This window comes from Mesoplodon densirostris, chromosome 1, assembly GCF_025265405.1.
Source record: "Mesoplodon densirostris isolate mMesDen1 chromosome 1, mMesDen1 primary haplotype, whole genome shotgun sequence".
Classification (NCBI taxonomy): Eukaryota; Metazoa; Chordata; class Mammalia; order Artiodactyla; family Ziphiidae; genus Mesoplodon; species Mesoplodon densirostris.
In genome coordinates this window covers 180,131,261-180,155,549 of record NC_082661.1, presented here as the reverse complement: position 1 = coordinate 180,155,549, position 24,289 = coordinate 180,131,261, and the positions used below count along the sequence as shown (strand labels likewise).

The window sequence follows — 24,289 nt, the reverse complement described above, 5'->3', positions numbered from 1 at the left end:
AAGCCACCCCCTCCCCCCTTTTTAAAGTTCTATTAACTAAATTTTTAAAACTTTAAAAAATTTTCTGGGATTACTAATATAGTTATCCTTCCATAGGAGTATAACAATTGGGCTTTTCTTTAACCTTTTTATCAAAGTTCAGGGAGGAAGCATGATGTGAAAAGAGCATGGGTTTTCAAGTCAAACAGAGCTTGATTTCTAGCACTTTCACTTGCAAGAAATCCCATATGTAGGTCTTTGGCAAGGTACTTATCTCTAAGAACTTGTTTCCTCATCTGTAAAATGGCAAAGGTGATACAGGTTTGGTATCCCTTATCCAAAATACTTGGGGCTAGATATGTTGTCGAATTCAAAATTCTGGGGTTTTTAATAGGGTAACACCCTAGTAGGGTTTGGGGCCCCGAACCTATAATCAAACACCTTAATGTTAAATGTGAATATTCATACTAAGTGGAATAAATAAAGATTACAGATAGTCTCACATTAGTTGAAGTCAAATTTTGCCACGAAATGAGTTCAGGTCAGGTGAGGTTTTGTCTCCAAATAAGTTACAAAAAAACTTTCGGTTTTCAGAGCTTTGTGGATATCGGAATTTCGGATAAGGGATTATGGACCTGTACTTCCCTTATAGGGTTGTTATGAAGATTTAAACAAGATAAGCCGAAAACATATTACACAATGCTGGGTAGGTACTCAGTAAAATATTAATTTTTTTCTTGGAGATAGAAGTTTTTGCTTGTTTTTTAATTTATAAATCTTGAGTTCTCATTCTTTTACTGAAAAGAAGCTATTTCAGTTTCCCTTAAATGTTATAATGAGATTAGAGAGGGACTAGAGGCCAGGTCTTAAGAGTGCAAGATTTGGGATGAGAAAGAAAGCAATAGGTAAAGCTTAGTCTTGGCATTAGCAACCAGTTTGGATTTCTACCAGGCACCTTTTCAAGATTACCGTAGATTGAGCTTTGCTGGTTGGGGGAGTCATACTCTATAACTTCTCTTGAGTCTTAAAAGCAAAGCAAACCTTGTGACCCTCTTGTCACTGCTTCTTTGTTTTTCCACAGAGTGATAGAAGGAAGTCAAGGCACCATTATGACTCAGATGAGAAATCAGAAACAAGAGAAAATGGTGTTGCAGATGACCTGGATGCTCCCAAACCCAAAAAAGCTAAAATGAAAGAGAAACTAAATGGTGACCCTGAGGAAGGATGTAATAGACTTTCAGATGAATTTTCTAAATCTCGTAAGTCAAGAAGAAAAGATCTGTCAAATGGAGATATTGATGAATATGAAAAAAAATCAAAGCGAGTGTCATCCTTAGATAGTTCTACTCATAAATCAAGTGATAATAAACTAGAAGAGGTATGGATACTTTTTGTTTTGCATTTGACATTATCCTTGAAATACAGGATAATTTGATTCTTTTAGACTAATTAGAATTGATTCTGCAATATTTCCTGCTTAGTGTCCAGTACTCTCAGTTGGACTGGGGAGTCTATACAGCTGAAACCTGAGCCTTTTCCCCTTTGTCTCTTGTTTCTTTCATTATATTGCCTTTTTCTTGGTGAAGAGATTGGTGCAGGGGGGACTTGGTCAAGTTTAAACCTTTCCTGTACATTTGGGTTCCTAAATAGATTTTCCAGATTGCTTATTGATGGTCACCTACTTGCATTTCTTACGGTTATTTCAGTCCTCATCATTACTCATGAATTAAGTTCTGACCTTCTGAAACGGGGTACATAAGGGCCTCTTGACTTTGTATATTTTGCCTTCTGTTTCTTGTACTTCTGTAACAATAGCAACTTACAATGATTTTTAGGTCTTACTGTAACTCAGTCTTAAAGCTGTTTGCTTTTTTAAAACAGAAATGAAACATATAAAAATGATCTGAAGAAATTTGTTCTCCTGGGTATTAATTTTTTGGGAGGTATAGAAAACATGCTTAGTATAGAATCTTCATTCCTGGACTCATTACTTTTGCCAGTATCTGGTATCTGGGTATATTCTTGCACAGAATTTACTCAGTTTGTTCTTGCACTTTTCCTCTAGCAGAGTTCATAGGTTTATCTGGGCATTACAAATTGTCATTAAATTACTCAACTCTTAAGCAAAAAACAACTTTGATATCCTTAATAACTCGTGGTATTTAATAATCTTTACATTTAACAAATCTGATAGTTGCTGTTAATTTAAATACATTTGAGCTTAATTTAATGTGTAATCTTTGGGGAGCTTTGAGAAAAAATGGTGAATTCTTGCTTTACAATATGGTGTTATTTTACTTGTGAGTTTGCTATTTGTCAGGAAGCGTATATGTTAGAGAGTTGTTCTAAATAAGGCCCTACAAATCTGTATTGCTGAGCAGCAGAGTGTACTTCTTGCTCTGTTGGGATTTTGCCTGCTATAGTGCTCTGTATTGTAATAAGCTTAACTGTTTATTATTTTGTTTAGATTATGTTAGGATTCAGGAGTTCTACTTCTAGGAATTTATCCTCCTAAGGATATTATCACGAGGTGTGCAGAGGTGTATGAATCAGTATCTTATCACAGTGATGTTGGTAGTAGCGAAAAATTTAAACATCCTAAATGTCTGATAGTAGGCAATTGGTTTGATAAAATATGCTGTAGCTATGTAATAGAATGCATTGGTCTTAAAGGGCATAGATATGTTAGAAAGGTATTCAGTCTATCTTATTAAATGAAAAAAAATGATTACAAAATAGTATATACATGATTTTATTTCATTTAAAAATGTATATGTGCATAGAGGAGTGTGTGTTTCAAATGTGTCTTTAGCTGATTGGATTGTAGATAATTTTACAATTTCTTTTAATATGTGGTTTCTAAAGTTTCTGCAATGAAAATGTGTACTTTTCTAATAAAATTTTTTTCTTTTAATCTTAAAAAGATAACATTGAGGTTTGCTTAAATGGATTAAATTTGAATTTGATGTTATGTCTTTTATCTGGTTCTTAGTTTGAAACTTGTTATGGTGTGTGGTTTTGGAACTACCTTCTTTAAACAACCAGTAATAAAGTTTTTAAGTAGATATATTGTCTTTGTTCTATATATGAATTGACTAGTACACAAAGTTTTCAATAGATGTTAAATGACGATGTCATGCTAACCTCTATATATGTTTGAGAAATTTTCAAGCTTACAGGAACTTTTCCTTGTATTAGTGACCTAAAAAATGCTTTTTAGATTCATAGAACAACTTATTTAACTTTTAGTTTTAGAAACAATTTACTTTCCTCATTGCTTAGCTTCTTTTGGGGTGGGTTTATAGGCTTGTGTTAATCTTAATAATTAATATTATCTATATCTGTGAATATGATTTAGATTATTGAATACCTCTTTCGTAATACCTTCAGTCAAGTGGAATTATATATATATATATATATATATATATATATTTTTTTTTTATTGCGGTATGCGGGCCTCTCACTGTTGTGGCCTCTCCCGTTGCGGAGCACAGGCTCCGGACACGCAGGCTCAGCGGCCATGGCTCACGGGCCCAGCCGCTCTGCGGCATGCGGGATCCTCCCGGACCGGGACACGAACCCATGTCCCCTGCATCGGCAGGCGGACTCCCAACCACTGTGCCACCAGGGAAGCCCCTGGAATTATATTTTGATCTATATAGTAAATGTATTTCTAAAGAGTTTTATATGTGAATTAATCATTTTTAAATGTATTATGGGAAAGTGTATTAAGTAAGCTTGTTATTTAAAGAGATCCTTTTGAAATTAAAAGAATTTCCCACTAATTTATCTTGTAAGTTAATCTATACAGTTTTTGCGAATACTAACTAAAGCTGGTTTGTTAGCTCATTTAGTAGAACTAAAAGCAGTAAATGAATGAAAGATTCTAAATACCTGGTCGGATATGAACTATATCAGCGAGGTCTTTGATTTCATTTTGACAGACCCTAACACGTGAACAGAAAGAAGGAGCCTTCTCCAATTTCCCTATTTCTGAAGAGACTATAAAGCTTCTGAAAGGTACAATGAATTTTAATGGATATGCAATTGAAAATCTAAAACTAGATTTTAGAAAACTCTTGTGCCTTTTCTGACCCAAAGGAGAATATACAAAGCATAGAGAAATAGCTTTTTTAATTGCAGTTATTTCTACATCATTTTTTTGGTATTCGGTTCGGTTTTTAACTTTAAAGAATTATATGTATTTGTCAAAAGTTCAGGCCAATTTTTTAAAAAATAAATTTATTTATTTTTGGCTGTGTTGGGTCTTCGTTGATGCGTGCGGGTGTGCGGGCCTCTCACTGCGGTGGCTTCTCTTGTTGCAGAGCATGGGCTCTAGATGCGTGGGCTTCAGTGGTTGTGGCTTGTGGGCTCTAGAGCGCAGGCTCAGTAGTTGTGGTGCACAGGCTTAGTTGCTCTGCGGCATGTGGGATCTTCCCGGACCAGGGCTCGAATCCGTGTCCCCTGCATTGGCAGGCAGATTTTTAACCACTGCGCCTTCAGACCAATTTTTAAATAATTCCTCTTTGGGGTAGGAATAACTGTAAATGTTGTTAGGTGATGTATCTTTAGGCACACATTGATGAATCAGGAATGTTATTTTCAAATAAATGTAGTTTTTCCTATTGCTGGTCTTAAGTAAATATTTCAATGAAATCTCATTTTACAGGTCGAGGGGTAACATATCTCTTTCCTATTCAAGTTAAGACTTTTGGTCCTGTATATGAAGGAAAAGATTTAATTGCTCAAGCGCGGACAGGAACAGGAAAGACATTCTCTTTTGCCATCCCCTTGATTGAAAGACTCCAAAGAAATCAAGAGACAATTAAAAAAAGCCGCTCACCAAAGGTAACCATTATAGGCAGTAAAAGGTTTAAACATTACTCTAATGGAAAGAGAAAGAAAGAGTATACTGGTCTTGGGAATGCCCTGGTGGTTCAGTGGTTAGGACTCGGCGCTTTCACTGCCGTGGCCCGGGTTCAATCTCCAAGCAGAGATTGAATCTGGGAACTAAGATCCTGCAGGCTGCACAGCGTGACCAAAACAAACAAACAAACAAACAAACCACAATATACTGGTCTTAAGTTCAAGTACCCCAAAGATAGAAAAGTTAGTCAGTCCTGGGGCATAAAGTAAAACTTCGGGTCCTAAAGCAAAAATTTGATTTTTAAGATAAATCGCAAGTAAAGCTAAAGTGAGTTATTGCATATGAATGTAATGTGTATGGATCCATAGTTGTCTTTGATAACTGTATATTATGAAGCCAGCATATCTAATTTTAGGAGTATTTACAGTTAGTATATTTAGTGACCTTTTTCTTCTCTTTTTTCAGTTCTGACCTTTGCTTTTAAACAGTGATTTTGCTGAAGTGGTATTTATTTATTTGGTCATTCAGTAAATAATATTTATTTTACTGGTTGACTTTAAGAGTATTATAGAAATGATACTGCTATTCCCTGTGTTGTTGGAGTACTGGAGATCTGTCTTAATTTATCAGTAGTAAAGAACAGAGAGGACCTAGTGAAATTTTAGCCTAAAATTTGACCCTTTTAGAACCTGTGTTCACTTTCAGGTTCATAAACGTGAAGAAGAAAAAAATCAGTATTGGGACTTCCCTGGCAGTCCAGTGGTTAAGACTCCACACTTCCACTGCAGCGGGCACGGGTTCCATCCCTGGTTGTGGAACTAAGATCCCGCATGCCGTGCAGCATGGCCAAGAAAAAGAAAGAATCAGTATCAAAATTTGAACAGATATGTGGCTAAAAGTAATTTGTTCTTTGAGACTCCTAAATATTATTACAGTGTGAAAGTAAATTCACATATATGAATATAATTAAATAATAGTGGTCTTGGAGCAGGACAAATCTTTTTTTAGAGAGTTCTGTTTCTTAGGTGAAATTAGGAAGTCTGAAAGTAATAGAAATAGGACACAGTCCCAACACTGCCTTTAAAAAGCTTTTATGCTAGGACATTACTGGAGATTCCAGCTCCACCACTTCTAGCTACTTGATCTTGGGCAAGACTCAACTTCTCTAAGACTCATATTCCTCATTTGTAAAACTGGGAAAATAATGCCACCTCATTGGGTTTTTGTGAGGATCAAATTAAGTAATTTGTGTAAAGCACTTTTGTTGTTTGCAGAATTATAATCAGCATTGTATGTAGAAAGTTTATGGCTACTTTTTGTTAAATCTGTACTTTCTAAATATCAAAAAACGAGAAATAGAGGTAAATCAATTTTTGTATAACCTGTTTGAAACATGAGTTTTATTTGCTTAATAAGGGGCTTTGCCCCTTTTTCAGTAAGTCTCTTGGGATCCTGTGTAGAAGAAGCTGCTCTCATTAAATACCAAACAGTTAAGTCCATTCTCTGGTACTCGCTACAAATTCGGTTTCATATTCTACTTAACAAATAAATTGAAATATTTCTTTTTAAAAAATGGCACATATTGGGCATTCATTCACTCATTCAACAAATATTTTTTATTTTTATTTATTTATTTATTTATTTATTTATTTATTTATTTATTTATTTATTTATTTGCGGTACGCGGGCCTCTCACTGCTGTGGCCTCTCCCGCTGCGGAGTACAGGCTCCGGACACGCAGACCCAGTGGCCATGGCTCACGAGCCCAACCGCTCCGCGGCATGTGGGATCCTCTCGGACCGGGGCACGAACCCGTGTTCCCTGCATCGGCAGGCAGACTCTCAACCACTGCGACACCAGGGGAGCCCTCAACAAATATTTTTTGAGTATCTGTTCTGTGCCAGGCACTGTTTGAAGTTCAGGGAATATATTGAATAGTATGACATAAATAATAAATAGTACGGACATAAATCCCTGTCTTCATGGAGCTTACATTTTAGTGGGTGAAACAGACAATGAGCAAATCAGTAGAATATAAATATTTTATATGGTGTAAGTGCTAAGGAGAAACAGTTAAGCACGGTTGGGAGGATATGAAAAGAGGGTTAGGAACCTCACTGAGAAAGTGACTTTTGAAAGGAGACCTTAAGGAAGTAAGGGAGGATATAATAAACATAAGCTGTTCTTGTTGTTATTTGTGCTCTGTCTTTAAATACTATGACATTAATAATGAGATTCCTAGTTTTAAATGCACCTTAAAAAATAGTCCTCTCAGTTTGAACTTAGAGGTCTACAGAAACTTACCTTTTTGTTTTTTAAACCTTTTGCTCAGGTACTTGTTTTGGCTCCTACAAGGGAACTGGCAAACCAAGTAGCCAAAGACTTCAAAGATATAACTAGGAAACTCAGTGTGGCGTGTTTTTATGGTGGAACATCATATCAAAGCCAAAGTGAGTAAATATGTATGATGGCAGCACAAAGATCTATTTGCTACTCAAATCTAAAATCTACATTTGAATTTTTACATATTATTGATATTTCTTCTCCTCTCACAGTTAATCATATTCGAAATGGTATTGACATCTTGGTTGGGACCCCTGGTCGTATCAAAGATCATCTGCAGAGCGGCCGATTAGATCTTTCTAAACTGCGCCACGTTGTGCTTGATGAAGTGGATCAAATGTTAGATTTAGGTTTTGCTGAACAAGTTGAAGATATTATCCATGAATCCTACAAAACTGGTATATCCTAATTCAAAATAAGCACATTAGCAATTCTTATCTAAAAGCTTATGAATTTTTTATTTTATGACTTTTAATACATTGTCCCCAGTGTTCTAACAAAACTAAAGGTATTTGGTATCTGTTTTCTTCCTGAACAAGAAAGTACAATAGCATACTTTAAGCATTTTCTTAGCTTTCTTTGCTTTCTTCCATGTATTATTTTATAGTAAGTAGTTTTACTAACTCATTTTACTGATTTCTTTGCTCATTGTTACTTCTTAAATTCTCATCTTCCTTCTAGGTTCAGTTTTCTTCATATTGATATTTTCCCTCAGTTTTGAAAGTTGAAAGTTTTGATAATTGCAGTAAAGTTTATATGTTCAAAATTCACCCCAAGTTTTGAATTTTTCATTATTTCTTTGAAGTTTGGGGGGATTTTTAAGAGCTGACTACATTGTGGGGTATTAAGAAATTAAGAAAGCATTTGAATTCTTTTTGTTTATTTAAGATTCTGAAGACAATCCTCAGACTTTACTTTTTTCTGCAACTTGCCCACAGTGGGTATACAAAGTTGCAAAAAAATACATGAAATCCAGATATGAACAGGTTGACCTTGTTGGGAAAATGACTCAAAAGGCTGCAACTACTGTGGAAGTAAGTAGCTTTCCAGTGTGATAGATTTTAGCTTTTAGTTGATATTTTGAAATTTGTTGAAGCTAAACTTATGTTTTGAGTACCAGTTCAGGCCAAATATCTTTTTTGCCCTTAGTCAATAAGATACCTATGTATTTCTATAGTCTGAGACTCAAGAGCAGAGTAAAATAAATAGGGGGAAGAAAGTTTGTGAACAGGCAAGTCCTAACAGGAGATATACAGGCATCCACAGAGACAGACTTAAAGTATGTAGAATGTGAAAAACGAAGTAATTCATGCCAATTTGCTGGTGTTGGGATAATTTGTTAAAGCTTAGGTGGAAAAAAGATCCTCATTTCATACCATATACCAAAAATATTCCCAAAGATTTAAAAAAATTAAGCCATAAAATAATTTACAGCAGATTGTAGGTCAACAGTTATTTGATTTGAGGAAAGGGAAGGCTTTTCTAAACATAAAGACAGAAGAAGGCACCATAAAGGAAAAGGTTTATAATTTTGACTCCATGAAAATTTAAACCTATAGTATTTTTTTTAAAAAAAGAATTAAAGGTAATATTTGCATTATTTTGACAGGTATGTACCATATATGTCACTTTTACATTTGAAAGATGTACATATATGTGTATGTAAATAAAAATAGTCCAGGTGAACAAGAGTATAATCTATAAATACAATGTAATGATGAAAAAGAATGAATTTGACTGATAAAAGCAGATTATAAAATGATAAGTACTGAATCATACTATTTTAAAAAATACACAAATAATCCTAAATGGATATTTTAGGTATTTATGTACAAAGTTAGGTGGGAAGGATAAACATCAAACTAATAATAATGATTACTTCTGGGAAAGAGGACTTTTATAGTATGGGATGGTCAAAGGAAGCTTTGTATATTTTGTAATGGCTGAAAGTTTTACATTAAGAACATAAAGTGTATCAGTGAAGAAAAGTTTATTAATGGGACTTCCCTGGTAGTCCGGTGGGTAAGACTGTGCACTCCCAACGCAGGGGGCTTGGGTTCGACCCCTGGTCGGGGAACTAGATCCCGCGTGCATGCAGCAGCTAGGAGCCTGCATGCTGCAATGAAGATCCCGCATGCCGCAACTAAGACCTAGTGCAGCCAAAATAAATTAAAAAAAGAAAAGAGAAAAGTTTATTAAGGACACTTTCAAACATGTACAAAAGTTGAATAGTACAAAGGATCTGATGTACCAATCACCAGGCTTTAACACTGATCTTTTCTATACCCCCATACATTCTTTAATCCCTACATTTGAAGCAGTCCAGTCATCATTTCATTTTTGTATAATTATATATATTTTTAAAAGAATAAGGGCTCTTTAAAAACAAAAAACCACAGTTACCATCATAGTAAAAAAAAACCAATTTTTAAATATCTTTAAATATCTAGTGTTCACATTACCCTATTTGTCTTTTTTTTTGTAAATAGGTTGTTTGAATATGGATTCAAGTAAGATCCTTATATTGCTACTAATTTATATGTCTTAAAGTCTTTTTTAATCCATGTGTTGAACGTTTATTCACCATCTTTTTTTTTAATTGAAATATAGTTGACGTACACTATTTTGTAGTTTCAGGTGTACTGCATAGTGATTTGATATTTGCATATATTGTGAAATGATCACCACAATAAATCTAATCATCTGTTCCCATACAAAGTTGTTGCAATATTTTTGACCGTATTCCTTATGCTGTATATTGCATCCCCATGGCGTATTTTATAACTAGAAGTTTGTACCTGTCAATCCCCTTTACCTGTTTTGGGTCCCCACCTCCCCCGCCTGCACTTTGGCAACCACCATTTTGTGCTCTGTATCTGTGTGTCTGTTTATTTTGTTTTGTTTTGTTTTTTAGGATTCCACATATAAATGAGATCATACAGTATTTGTCTCTCTGTCTGACTTACTTTCTAGATTCATCCAGGTAGTTGAAAATGGTATGGTTTCATTTTCTTATTGATGGCTGAGTAATATTCCTTTATATGGATACCCCACATCTTCTTTATCCATTCCTCTGTTAAATCCTTTAAAATACAGGTTCCTCTGTCCCTTTCTTTCTTGGCAATTTTTTTTTTTTTGGCGGTACGCGGGCCTCTCACTGTTGTGGCCTTTCCCGTTGTGGAGCACAGGCTCCGGACGCGCAGGCTCAGCAGCCATGGCTCACGGGCCCAGCCGCTCCGCGGCATGTGGGATCTTCCCGGACTGGGGCACGAACCCGTGTCCCCTGCATCGGCAGGCGGACTCTCAACCACTGCGCCACCAGGGAAGCCCCTCTTTGCAATTCTTTGTTGAAAAGAACTGATCATTTGTCTTACAAGTTTCCCATAGTCTCAATTTTGCTGATTTGCATCCCTGTGGTGTTAGTTAACATGTTCCTCTGCTTTCATTTTCCTGTGAGTTGATGGTAGATTGTGAGGCTTGATCAGGTTCAGGATCTTTTTTATTTATTTATTTATTTATTTTTTGCGGTACGCGGGCCTCTCACTGTTGTGGCCTCTCCCACTGCGGAGCACAGGCTCTGGACGCGCAGGCTCAGCGGCCATGGCTCACGGGCCCAGCCGCTCCGCGGCCTGTGAGATCTTCCCAGACCGGGGCATGAACTCGTGTCCCCTGCATCGGCAGGCGGACTCTCAACCACTGCGCCACCAGCGAAGCCCAGGATCTTTTTTATTTTTATTTTTGAGAGGTAGGGAGGAAGAAGCAAGACTTTGACATACCTGGTACAAATGATTCTTAGTTTCTTCTTTGTGCTTATCTCTTTTTTCCATGTGTTATGTAATTAATTGTTTTAAACAATGTTATTGAGATATAATATGTTAAAATGCACAGACTTAAAATGTTACAGTATATTTTTTCCTCAACATTTTATCATGAAGGTTTCAAACAGGCTGAAAAGTTGAGAGAATTTTACAGTGAACACGCATATACCCACCAGCTAGATTCTGCCATTAATATTTTGCTATATTTGCTTTATTGCATATCTACTCATCCCTATATCCATCTCTTATTTTTTTATTTATTTCAGATTGCAGAAATCAGTATAATTTCCCATAAGTATTTTAGTTTGAAATATCTTTAGCTAGAGTTCAATATTTATAATTTTTTTATTGAAGTAAAGTTCACATAACTAAAATTAACCACTTTGAAGTGTACCATTCAGTGTCATTTAGTACATTCATAGTGTTATACAACCATTGCTTCTATCTACTTCCAAAACGCTTCGTTACCCGAAAAGGAAATCCTGTAACTATTAAGCATTTACACCTTATTCCCCGCTTCTCCTAGCCCCTGGCAACCATCAGTCTGCTTTCTGTCTTGATGGATTTACCTCTTCTGGTTATTTCATATAAATGTAATCATTACAACATGTGGCTTTTTTGTGTCAGGCTTCTTTCGTGTAGCATAATGTTTTCAAGGTTCATCCACCTAATATTTACAATTTTTGAGATAAGATTTACATACAACAGAATGCAAAATTTTAAGTGTACATTTGCTTCGTTTTGACAAATTCATACATGTGTGTAACCCAAACCCCTACCAAAACAAAGAATATTACCATGATCACAGAAAGTTCCCCCGTGCCTCTGCCCAGTCCCCGTTCAGAGGCAACTACTGTTCTGCTTTTTTTCCATCATAGATTATAGATTAGTTTTGCCTGTTTTAGAGCTTCAGACAAATGGAATCATATTGTGTATACTCTTTCTGTAAGGCTTCATTCACCCAGCATATGTTTTGAGATTCATCCGTATTGTTGCATGGATCAGTAGTTGGTTCCTTTTTTTTTTTTTTTTTTTTTTTTGTGGTACGCGGGCCTCTCACTGTTGCGCCCTGTCGCGTTGCGGAGCACAGGCTCCGGACACGCAGGCTCAGCAGCCATGGCTCACGGGCCCAGCCGCTCCGTGGCATGTGGGATCCTCCCAGACCAGGGCACGAACCTGTGTCCCCTGCATCGGCAGGCGGACTCTCAACCACTGCGCCACCAGGGAAGCCCTAGTTGGTTCTTTTTAATCAGTGAACACTGTTCCACTATATAAGTACACTACAATTTGCTTATCCTTTCACCTACTGATTGCTGTTTTCAAATGGGGTTGGGGAGAATCGTTGTCTTATTGTCTTCCAGTAAGGCCAATTCTTGAACAAATAGAAAAAAAATGTACAAGAGAAATCTTTTTCAATAATTTTAATGAAGCAGATATTTGATATTTTCTTTCTTCAAAGCATCTGGCCATCCAGTGCCATTGGTCTCAGAGGCCAGCAGTTATTGGAGATGTCCTTCAAGTCTACAGTGGGACTGAAGGGAGGGCTATTATCTTCTGTGAGACCAAAAAGAATGTAACTGAAATGGCCATGAATCCACACATAAAACAGGTAAGTCTTTTTTCATGCTTTCTCTAATTGAGATTATAGGTATGAATCACTGTGCAAAAAAAAAATCATGTCCTTTGTGGACTAGGTTTGATAGTCATTCTTGGAATTGAGTCTCATTGAGAAAGAATTTATAGCCAGCCTCTCATGATCTGTTAAGTCAGGATAGAATTCTATCTGTTTTCATCAGAAATTTTCTTAAAACTTTGCAAATGTGATCTTGAAAATACAAAGAGTGAAACAAAATGAGTTTCTATGGGTAAGAGTGGGTAATATTTTAGAGTTGTGTATAAGAAGAATCACAAATATTTATTGGATGAATGGATCAGAACACTAAATCCATGTGTTTTCTTTCTGTTAACTTTTTATAGGAGAAAATTTCAAACTTATACAAGACATACACAAGTTGACAGTGTAATGATGTGTTTGTTTTCCAGCTGCAAAAATTATCTTATTTCATCCAAATGCCCACTCACTTCTTGCTCCTGAAATTATTCTGATGCAAACCTTAGATAACATGCCCATAAATATTTGGGTATGTATCTCTAATGGAAAAGGATTATTATTGTTTTTTTTAATTTATTCTTTTGGCTGCGCCACGTGGCATGTGGGATCTTGGTTCCCCAACCAGGGTTCGAACCCGTGCCCCCTGTAGTGGAAGCACAGGGTCTTAACCACTGGACTGCCAGGGAAGGCCAGGAAAGGGTTATTTTTTTTAAAACTCACAATACAGGCGTCCCTGGTGGCGCAATGGTTGGGAACCTGCCTGCCAGTGCAGGGTACAAGGGTTCAAGCCCTGGTTTGGGAAGATCCCACATGCCGCGGAGCAGCTAAGCCCGTGTGCCACAGCTGCTGAGCCTGTGCTCTAGAGTCTGTGAGCCACAGCTGCTGGGCCCGCGTGCCCCAGCTACTGAGGCCCGTGCATCTAGAGCCAATGCTCCACAACAGGAGAGTCCACTGCAGTAAGAGGCCCACGCACTGCAGCAAAGAGTAGCCCCGCTCGCCGCAACTAGAGAAAGCCCGTGCACAGCAACGAAGACCCAATGCAACCAAAAGTGAATATAAATAAATAAATAAACAAACAAAAACACAATATTGTTATGACATCTAAAAAATTAATAGTAATTAATATCTTCAAATATAAATTAGTTTTCAGATTCTCAATTGCCTCATACATGCTCTGTTTTCTGTAGTTTGTTATTTGGAACCTGGATCCAAATAAGAGTTGTTTTTTTTTTTTTTAATTAATTAATTAATTTTTTTGGACTGTGTTGGGTCTTTGTTGCTGTGTGCAGTCCTTCTCTAGTTGTGGCGAGCAGGGGCTACTCTTCATTGTGGTGTGCGGGCTTCTCATTGTGGTGGCTTCTCTTGTTGTGGAGCACAGACTCTAGGCGTGTGGTCTTCAGTAGCTGTGGCGTGCGGGCTCAGTAGCTGTGGCACACGGGTCAGTAGTTGTGGCTTGCGGGCTCTAGAGCGCAGATTCAGTTGTTGTGGCGCATGGGCTTAGTTGCTCCGCGGCACGTGGGATCTTCCCGGATCAGGGCTCGAACCAGTGTCCCCTGCATTGGCAGGTGGATTCTTAATCACTGAGCCACCAGGGAAGCCCCAAATAAGAGTCTTTATGTTGTGTGATTTCGTTAAGTCTCTTCAATATATGGATTCTTCCATCTGTTTTTTTCTTGTAGTTCTTTTTATTATTGTTTAAGAAACCAAGTTTTCATAATCTAGAGTATTGCTTCCCTGTGATATCGTTTAACATGCTCTTCTGTTTTCTGTATTTCCTATAAATTCAGATTTGTTTGTTTGTGGCAAAATTATTTCATAGGCAGTGGTGCACTTCCATTAGGAGGTATATAATGTGTAGTTCTTTCTCTTTTTGTGATGTTAACATTCATTGATAATAACAGCCTTGGTCCTTGTGTCAATGTCTCTCCAGTTTTTTTTTTGTTGTCTGTCACTTGTTATCTAGAAGATTCCCAAGGAAGGGCTCATGGAAACAATATTCACTATTGATAATACCTTGTTTGTAACTTTATACCTTAAAAATCATTTTGGATGGATATAACATTCTTGGTTCACATTTCTTTCCTTCAGTATCTTAAATATGTTTTTCCATTGGAATAAAGCATACTATAATAAAAAGTCTGATGCCAGTCTGATTTTTTTTTCCCCTTATAAGTGATTTGGTTTTTTGCCTGAATACAAAAGCTTTTTTCCTTTTTCTTTAAAAATCAGTAGTTTTACTAGAATATATTTTGGTGTTGTTCTTCTGAGTACAGTGTACACAATTTGTAGTTTCAAATATATGTATTTTTTCATTTCAGCAAAATTTTCTTGAATCCTAATTTATTGGTATTTTGTTTGTCTGATTGCTTTGGTTTTTTTCTTTAGGGACTCTTGTTATATGTATGTTGGCTCTGTTTTTCTCTATCCTTTGTCTCTTTATCTCAAATCTTTTTTATCTTTTTCATTATTTCAATTTTCAAAATTTCAAAATTAAGGCATCATCTGTTGTGTTTAATCAGTCTTGTATTTCTTCCAATATATTCTTCATTTATGAAAAGTCTTTGTCCTTTGTTTCTACTTTTTTTAAAAAAAATTATTTATTTATTTTTGGCTGCATTGGGTCTTCGTTGCTGCGTGCGGGCTTTCTCTAGTTGTGGCAAGCAAGGGGTACTCTTCGTTGCGATGTGCAGATTGCAGTGTCTTCTCTTGTTGCGGAGCACGGGCTCTAGGCACGCGGGCTTCAGTTGTTGTGGCTCGCGGACTCTAGAGCGCAGGCTCAGTAGTTGTGGTGCACGGGCTTAGTTGCTCCGCGGCATGTGGGATCTTCCCGGACCAGGGCTCGAACCCGTTTCCCCTGCATTGGCAGGCGGACCCCCAACCACTGCGCCACCAGGGAAGCCCTGCATCTCTTATTTTTGATAGTGTTTAAGATACAGTCTACAAATTATATCTCAATAAAGCTGTTAGAAGAAAAAAAGGTCTCCCACTTTCTGAGCTCTGGTTGATTTTCCCCTCACTTTTATCTGGGTCATCTCTTTCCTTTGCTTCTGGGATCCCTGGCATCCTCAGTTTGGATTCTAGGTCCAATAATTTCTCCTCAGTATGGGGGCACTTTGTCCTGGCAAGGGATCATTGGTTTGTTAGTTTTGAAGGTTCATGTGGGCCCAGGATGTTCCAGCCTCTTTCACACCTTACCTCTGTCTCCTCACAATTACCCTTGAATGTGCAGAAATTCTCCCAGTTTCAGCTGACTTTCTCAAATTGTCCCATTATATTTTCCAGGGAGTATCTGTTCTTAGGACTAGCAAGTCCCCCCCTCCCCGCACCCCTAATACATACAGGTTTTGTCCCTACCTGCTCATATTTTGGAAACCATGAAAATACCTTGTCACTAAGTTTTGTCATAGATCTTTTTTTTTTTTTTTTTTTTTTTTTAAATAATTTTATCATCATTTTATATGATGTCTTTGTTTATTTATTTATTTTTGGCTGTGTTGGGTCTTCGTTTCTGTGCGAGGGCTTTCTCTAGTTGTGGCGAGCGGGGGCCACTCTTCATCGCAGTGCGCAGTCCTCTCACTATCGCGGCCTCTCTTGTTGCGGAGCACAGGCTCCAGACGCGCAGGCTCAGCAATTTTGGCTCACGGGCCCAATCGCTCCGCGGCATGCGGGATCTTCCCAGACCGGGGCACAAACCCGTGTCCCCTGCATCGGCAGGCAGACTCTCAACCGCTGCGCCACCAGGGAAGCCCTGTCATAGATCTTTGTGGATTTTTTATTTTGTCATCCTAGTTGCCCTGTTTTATTTATTTATTTATTTATTTATTTATTTATATTTTTGGCTGGGTTGGGTCTTTGTTGCTGCTGCGCGTGGGCTTTCTCTAGTTGTGGTGAGCGGGGGCTACTCTTCATTGCGGTGCGCAGGCTTCTCGTTGCAGTGGCTTCTTGTTGCAGACCACAGGCTCTAGGCGCACGGGCTTCCGTAGTTGGGGCATGTGGGCTCAGTAGTTGTGGCTTGTGGGCTCTAGAGTGCAGGCTCAGTAGTTGTGGCTCACAAGCTTACTTGCTCTGCGGCATGTGGGATCTTCCCAGACCAGGGCTCCAATCCTGTCCCCTGCCTTGGCAGGCGGATTCTTAACAACTGCGCCACCAGGGAAGTCCCACCCTGTTTGTTTTTATGTGAGAACTGGAGATTAAAAGACAGTGCAGCCACCATCTTCTCCAGTGTCATTTTAACTAATTGTGTAACTTTAGCTTTGTATCCAGTAAAAACAGAGTCTAAATAGTGAAAGAATGTTGAAGAGTATTTAATTTACCTTTCCTTTCTTTGGTTTAGAACACTCAGCAACAGCTGTCTTGCAGAGCTATTGTTTTTTTCTTTTGTTTGTTTTTATGTTTATTTATTTATTCATTTATTTAATTTTTAGCTACATTGGGTCTTCGCTGCTGCACGCGGGTTTTCTCTAGTTGCTGAGAGTGGGAGCTACTCTTCGTTGCGGTGCGCGGGCTTCTCATTGCGGTGGCTTCTCTCGTTGTGGAGCATGGGCTCTAGGTGCATGAGGTTCAGTAGTTGTGGCACACGGGCTTCAGTAGTTGTGGCTCGTGGGCTCTAGAGCACAGGCTGAGTAGTTGTGGTACAAGGGCTTAGTTGCTCCACAGCATGTGGGATCTTCCTGGACCAGGGCTTGAACCCGTGTCCCTCGCATTGGCAGGTGGATTCTTAACCACTGCACCACCAAGGAAGTCCCTTACTTGTACTTTAAATATTGGCATTCCTCACAGTTCTAACCTCTGTAATTGTTTCTTCTCACTTAACATATTCTTTCTGAGCATAGTGATTAGTTGCAGTTTGGAGTCTGACAGATCAAGATTTTTTTTTCTTTTAACTTTTTTTTTTTTAATATTTATCTATTTATTTGGCTGCACCGGGTCTTACTTGTGGCACGCAGGATCTTTTTTAGTTGTAGCATGTGAACTCTTAGTTGCATCATGCAGGATCTAGTTCCCCAACCAGGGATCGAACCGGAGCCCCCTGCATTGGGAGCGTGGAGTCTTAGCCACTGGACCACCAGGGAAGTTCCCAGATCTGGATTTAAATGCCAGTTGTGTTACTCACTAGCTGTATAACCTTGGGCAAATAACTTCCTATTTCAGTGCCCATGTTTCCTTTTTAAAAAGTGGTATTAGGGACTTCCCTGGTGGTCCAGTGGTAAAGAATTCGCCTTCTAGTGCAGGGGACACAGGTTCCATCCCTGGTCAGGGAACTAAGATCACACATGCTGTGGGGCAGCTAAGCCTGCACGCCTCAATTACTGAGCTCGCATGCCTCAACTAGAGAGCCCGCACACCGCAAACTACAGAGCCCACGTGCTCTGGAACCCACGCGCCACAACTAGAGAAGAGAAGAACCTGCATGCCACAACTAGAGAAAAGCCCGTGTGCCACAACGAAAGATCCCGCATGCTGCAACGAAGATCCCGCCTGCTGTAACTAAGACCCGATGTAGCCATAAATAAATAAATAAATAAACAAACAAATAATCTTTTTTAAAAAGTGTTATTAAAATTTTTTTATACTTTTAAGACTTAAATTATCAGTTAAAGTATTTAATATAGTGCTTTTTTAATAAGCAGTCAATAAGTGTAGAAATATAGAAGTATAGAGATGTGTATAGATAAATATATATATCTAATCACTGCTGTGGTTCCAGTCATTGTGTATATGCTGATGATGTCCAAATCTTTTTCCAGGTTAGCTCTGTCTCCAGAATCTAGACTTGTGTTTATCATACTGGCCACAGACACCCCAACCCACTGTGTACCTAAAATTGAGTTCATTCTCTTATATGCTTATACCCACTCTGTCTCCAGCATTCCTTGTTGTTGAATGATACCCATAGTCCAAGCCAGAAATCTACATATCATCCTTGACTTCTCTTCCTTCCTTTTGCCATCCAGGTAACTACAAAGTATTTTAGATTCTATTTCCTATGGTTTAAAATGGTCCATTTCTTCCCTACTTCTGTTGCAGAAGCTCAAAATCTGGGAGGCATATACATGGTTCTTTCCCTTATACCTCATTTCCACTCCCTTCACCAAGTCCTCCCAATTTCATATACTAGTATTTATTATTTTCTTTTTTCTTTTTTTTGGCTGTGTTGGGTCTTTGTTGCTGTGCACAGGCTTTCTCTAGTTGCGGCGAGCAGGGGCCACTCTTTGTGGTGGTGTACGGGCTTCTCGTTGCGGTGGCTTCTCTTGTTGTGGAGCATGGGCTCTAGGCGTGCAGGCTTCAGTAGTTGTGGCACGTGGGCTCAGTAGTTGTGGCGCATGGGCTCTAGGGTATGTGGGCTTCAGTAGTTGTGGTGCACGGGCTTAGTTGCTCAGCGGCATGTGGGATCTTCCTGGACCAGGGATCGAACCTGTGTCCCCTGCATTGGCAGGTGGATTCTTAACCACTGCACCACCAGGGATGTCCCTGCTAATAGTTCTTGAATTTATTTACTGCCTAGCCCCTACTTACCTTTCCAGCCTCATCTTATCACACTTTCTTTCCCCTTATTTCTGCACTCTCACCATACCTGCTATTCTTCCTGTCACCACAGGGCTCTTGAACTTGTAGTCTGTCTTGCCTAGCAGCTCCCATCCTTCAGATATCAGTCCAGAGTACTTTTCTGTAAATTCTTCCTTGCCCCAAACTAGGTCAGGTTGTCCTCTTCTAGACGCCGTTTGCCTCTTAGACACATGCATCTTGAGTTACACATGTTGGCTAAATTTATTTGTGTGCCTAATTACTTGATCAATGTTCATTTCCTCGACCAGAGTATCAAGATGATGAGGACAGAGAGAGTTTTAATTTTTGTTTGCCATTTTATCCCTAGTACCTGATGTGTAGATTACCACATATTTGTTAAATGAATAAATGGTCATTGCCACCGCCTTGATGAGGCCACTGATATCTCTCCTGAATTTCTACAACAGTCTGCTATCTGAGTCTCCCTAGCTTTTGCCTTGCCCTTGTCTAATATATTCTATACATTGTAGCCAGAATATTCCTTCTAGAATACAAATATGTTCATGAAGATTTTCTGCTTACAGTCATTCAATTGTTCCATATTGTCCTCAGGATAAAATTCATATTCCTTTTCAGTCTCATCTCTCACCACTTCTCCTTTTAACTCTGTGCTTCAGCAATACTCAAATATTTGTAGTTTGCCAGAAACATTAATTGTGTGTGATATTTCTTCTTCCTGGAACTCCCTAACCTCCTCCTTTTTTTTCTTTTTTTTTTCTTTTAACCTGACTACTAGTTCCTTATTATCTGTCAGGTCTCAGCTTCAGTGCTGCCTTCCCTTCAAACTAGATTGAGTTAGGTTCCCCTCTTAGGTGTTTCTATAGCACCCTGCACCTTCTTACAGCACATATCATACTGTATTGAAAATACTTGTCAACTTTTCTGTCCCAGGGTCGTTTCTTTATGATTGTTCCAGAACCTGGCATAGTACCTGGAGCATAGCAAGTGCTCAGTGAATTCACTCATGAATGTATTATGCTTAGATGCTGCAGTTTAGATACTGTTGGAGTTAAATCATTGTTATGAACTTTTAACTTTTAATAGTGGCTAAGAATACTAGGAAATTTATTTGTAATACTAGGAAATTATTTGCAGCATACATGGAAGATCAACCGAGTATAAATTGGTTCAACTTCACTGTAAATTAGAACAACATTGGGAAATCATTTTTGCCTATTAGATTTACAAGGATTATAATGATTCATAGTATACAGGTGGGTGGTATATATATATATATATATATATATATATATAATATATATATAGGTGGGGTAAGATGAAATAAACACTCATAGAATGTTGAAGAGTAAATGGGCATAATTTCTTCTTTTTAAATTGAAGTATAATTGATTTACAATATTGTGTTAATTTCTGCTGTACAGCAAAGTGACTCAGTTATACTTGTATATACGTTCTTTTTTATGTTCTTTTCCATTTTGGTTTATCCCCGGACGTTGAATATAGTTCCCTGTGCTATACAGTAGGACCTTTTTGTCCATCCATTCTATATGAAATAGTTTGCATCTGCTAACCCCAACCTCCCAATCCATCCCTCCCCCACCCCCTTTCCCCTTGGCCACCACACGTCTGTTCTTTATGTCTGTGAGTCTGGTTTCTGTTTGTTTGTTTACAACTTCTTTTTATAATACAGTTTTAATTTAATAGTGATAACTATTAAAATGTTAAATGTTCATAATTTTTGACCCGGAAATTCAACTTCTAGATATGTAACCTACTAAAATATACTAAGGGGTCTGCAGTTGTAAGTACAAGGTTATTCGTTGTAGCGTTGTTTCTGAAGATGAAAGTTTGGATCCTACCCAAATCAGTAGGGTACTGCTAAAATAAATGATACTGGGAATTCCCTGGTGGTCCAATGGTTAGGACTTGGTGCTTTCACTGCCAGGGCCCAGGTTCAATCCCTGGTCAGGGAACTAAGATCCTGCAAGCTGTGTGGCATGGCCAAAAAAAAGATACTGCAGCCATATGAAGAAATCATGTATAGTTTTAAAAAATTAAGTAGATGTATATCTATAGATGTAGAAGAATGGCTAAGATATAAAAAATTTATAAAGCAGGTTGTAAAACAATACATATATAGTAAAATCCCATTTTTATAGGTGAATACATAAAATTATATGCTAGGATTTGTGAGGGGTCTGTGTGTGTGTATGTATTATTTAAAAAATAATATGCGGGGCTTCCCTGGTGGTGCAGTGGTTGAGAGTCCACCTGCCGATGCAGGGGACACGGGTTCGTGCCCCGGTCCGGGAAGATCCCACACACCGCAGAGTGGCTGGGCCCGTGAGCCATGGCCACTGAGCTTGCGTGTCCGGAGCCTGTGCTCCGCAACGGGAGAGGCCACAAGAGTGAGAAGCCCGTGTACCGCAAAAAAAAAAAAAAAGAAAGAAAGAAAAATAATAATATGCGGAAGAATATTCACCAAACTGTTAGCAGTTAATTATTACAAGTCTGATATTAAGGGAAGCTTTTGCATTTATGTTAAATGTTTTTCTGTAACGTTTGATTTTTTAAAAACAATAAGCATGTATTTTTATAATTATCAGAAGGTGAGATTTAAAAACAACAGCAACAAAAGAGAGCACAGACTGTATGGTGTTCGGTGCTATGAATTGCAAGTATGTGCTATACACTTACTTTTCCTTTTTTTTTTTTTCAAATAGAATGCCCAGTGTTTACATGGCGATATCGCACAGTCACAAAGAGAAATTACACTGAAAGGCTTCAGAGAGGGTAGTTTTAAAGTTTTGGTGGCAACCAATGTGGCTGCCCGTGGTTTGGATATTCCTGAGGTTGACCTGGTGATTCAGAGTTCACCTCCACAGGTAGGACATGAGATTTCCCCCCCCCCCAGTTTTATTGAAAAATAATTGACATACATCACTGTATAAGTTTAAGCTGTGCAGCATGATGGTTTGATTTACTTATGTTGTGAATTGATTGCCACAATAGCTTCAGCTAATATCCATCTTCTCATGTAGGTATAAAAGAAGAAAAGAAAAAAAAAGTGTTCTCTCTTTGTGAGGGGAACTCTTGTGCTTTACTCTCTTCAGAACTTTCCTATACTATATCATATAGCAGTGTTAGCTATAGTCATCATGTTGTACATTACACCCATAGTACTTATTGTTTAACTGGAAGTTTGTATCTTTTGACCACCTTCTTTCATTTCTCCCTCCCCCCACTCTCTGCTTCTGGTAACCACAAGTCTGATCTCTGTTTCTATGAGTTTAGCTTTTTGTTTGTTGTTACTGTTTTTTTTTTAGATTCCATATATAAGTGAGATCATACAGTATTTGTGTTTCTCTGATTTATTTCACTTAGCATAATGCCTTCAAGGTCTAGCCATGTTGTCACAAATGGTAGGATTTCCTCTTTTTTATGGCTGAATAATATTCCATATGTATATGGTATATATATACATATATATATACCATAACTTTTTTATTCATTCATCTGTTGATGGACACTTAAGTTGTTTCCATGTCTTGACTATTGTAAATAATGCTGCTGTGAACATGGGGGTGCAGATATCTTTTTGAATTAGTGTTTTTGTTTCCTTTGGATATATACGCAGAAGTGGAATTGCTGGATCCTGTGGTAGTTCTATTTTTAATTTTTTGAGGATCCTCCATACTGTTTTCCATAGTGACTGTACCAATTTACAATCCCACCAACAGTGCACAAAGTTATCTTTTCTCCACTTCCACAGCAGCATTTGTTATCTTTTGTCTTCTTTTTTTTTTTTTTTTGCCGTACGGGGGCCTCTCACTGCTGTGGCCCCTCCCGTTGCGGAGCACAGGCTCCGGACGCGCAGGCTCAGCGGCCATGGCTCACAGGCCCAGCCGCCCCGGGGCATGTGGGATCTTCCCGGACCGGGGCACGAACCCGCGTCCCCTGCATCGGCAGGCAGACTCTCAACCACTGCGCCACCAGGGAAGCCCATCTTTTGTCTTCTTGATGATGACCATTCTAACAGGAATACGGTGATACCTCATTATGTTTTTAATTTTCAAGGAAATGAGATTTGATTTGGAGAAAATAAGAACAGCTATATAAATTGCTGTTTTATTTTTAAGACATTGCTTATATATGAAAAATATGTTATCTTTTCTTGCTCTTAGCCATTTTTTGTTAGTGTGATGTTAAATTGATCAGAATCTGGTGCCTTTGCAAATGATTAACCTCTCTATTTGGATTTGAGGCATGGAATCATGCAAGGGAGTTATAAAAAGTTACCGTGTAAAGAACCCTGGGATGGAGTGGATAAAACGGTTTTAAATCCTATCCCCTTTATTGCAGATGGGATGTTTCAACACCCCCTTTGGGATGTTGAAAAGAGCAACAGGATTGAAATAAAAATGTTATTATTGATAGTAGTAGTTTTGTTATTTTTCTTATTATTATTTGGATGCTGGAATGACTTTTTAATTTGCCAGATTTTTAAGAAGAGTTACCTCTTTTATTTTTAGGATGTTGAGTCCTATATTCATCGCTCTGGACGCACAGGTAGAGCTGGCCGGACAGGGATTTGCATATGTTTTTATCAACCAAGAGAAAGAGGTCAATTAAGATATGTGGAACAAAAAGCAGTAAGTAGAGTTAAATTATTTCAGGCTTATTATCTGAATGGTGCCTTAGAAAAGAGATCTTTTTGTATTTGTTCTCACCATTAGATCTTTATAACTTTTCTCAGTTTAAGCTGCATTTGGATGTGAAGCATGTGGAGAGCTAAATTTATATTAGCTGCAAGACTTTGTTTTAATACAGCTTTTATTGTGAAGACAGAAGAGCTGACTTTCTCATTTTTCCCTTGAACTTCTCCCTTGATACTAAAATCAGAAGTGCATTGTGATTTCAGTACCTCTTAGTCCAGTATTGTAAATGGATGATTGTGACATTGTCTTGGTGTAATAGTTAAGATTATATCGAGTAGTGGTACACTAACCAGTTTCTATAAGAAATTACACATTTTTTGTGGTCTGGAGTTTTTGTGGTATTTCACATTTTTCCTATTTTTATGATGTGTGTTTTCATACACTATTTCATATACCTTGTAAAATGAGGATAATAAGAAAAAAG

The 24,289-nt window shown here is 38.1% G+C and overlaps 1 protein-coding gene and 1 non-coding gene across 8 annotated transcripts in view; both read left to right on the top strand.

Moving 5' to 3' along the window:
* Positions 1-24,289, top strand: part of DDX50 (DExD-box helicase 50) — a 34,642-nt gene that overhangs the window by 2,930 nt on the left and 7,423 nt on the right. For 4 of the 7 annotated variants that reach the window (XM_060112780.1, XM_060112789.1, XM_060112798.1 and 1 more), the window contains 10 exons: positions 632-685; positions 1,061-1,357; positions 3,924-3,999; positions 4,649-4,827; positions 7,179-7,296; positions 7,402-7,587; positions 8,078-8,223; positions 12,467-12,616; positions 21,871-22,032; positions 23,680-23,799. In XM_060112780.1, coding sequence (XP_059968763.1) covers positions 632-685; positions 1,061-1,357; positions 3,924-3,999; positions 4,649-4,827; positions 7,179-7,296; positions 7,402-7,587; positions 8,078-8,223; positions 12,467-12,616; positions 21,871-22,032; positions 23,680-23,799 — 1,488 coding nt within the window. The remainder of the gene's footprint in view (positions 1-631; positions 686-1,060; positions 1,358-3,923; positions 4,000-4,648; positions 4,828-7,178; positions 7,297-7,401; positions 7,588-8,077; positions 8,224-12,466; positions 12,617-21,870; positions 22,033-23,679; positions 23,800-24,289) is intronic. The other 3 variants (XM_060112807.1, XM_060112815.1, XM_060112824.1) reach the window with 2 other exon arrangements.
* Positions 21,049-21,120, top strand: TRNAE-UUC (transfer RNA glutamic acid (anticodon UUC)). The gene has a single exon. It is a non-coding gene; the product is annotated as a tRNA-Glu (tRNA).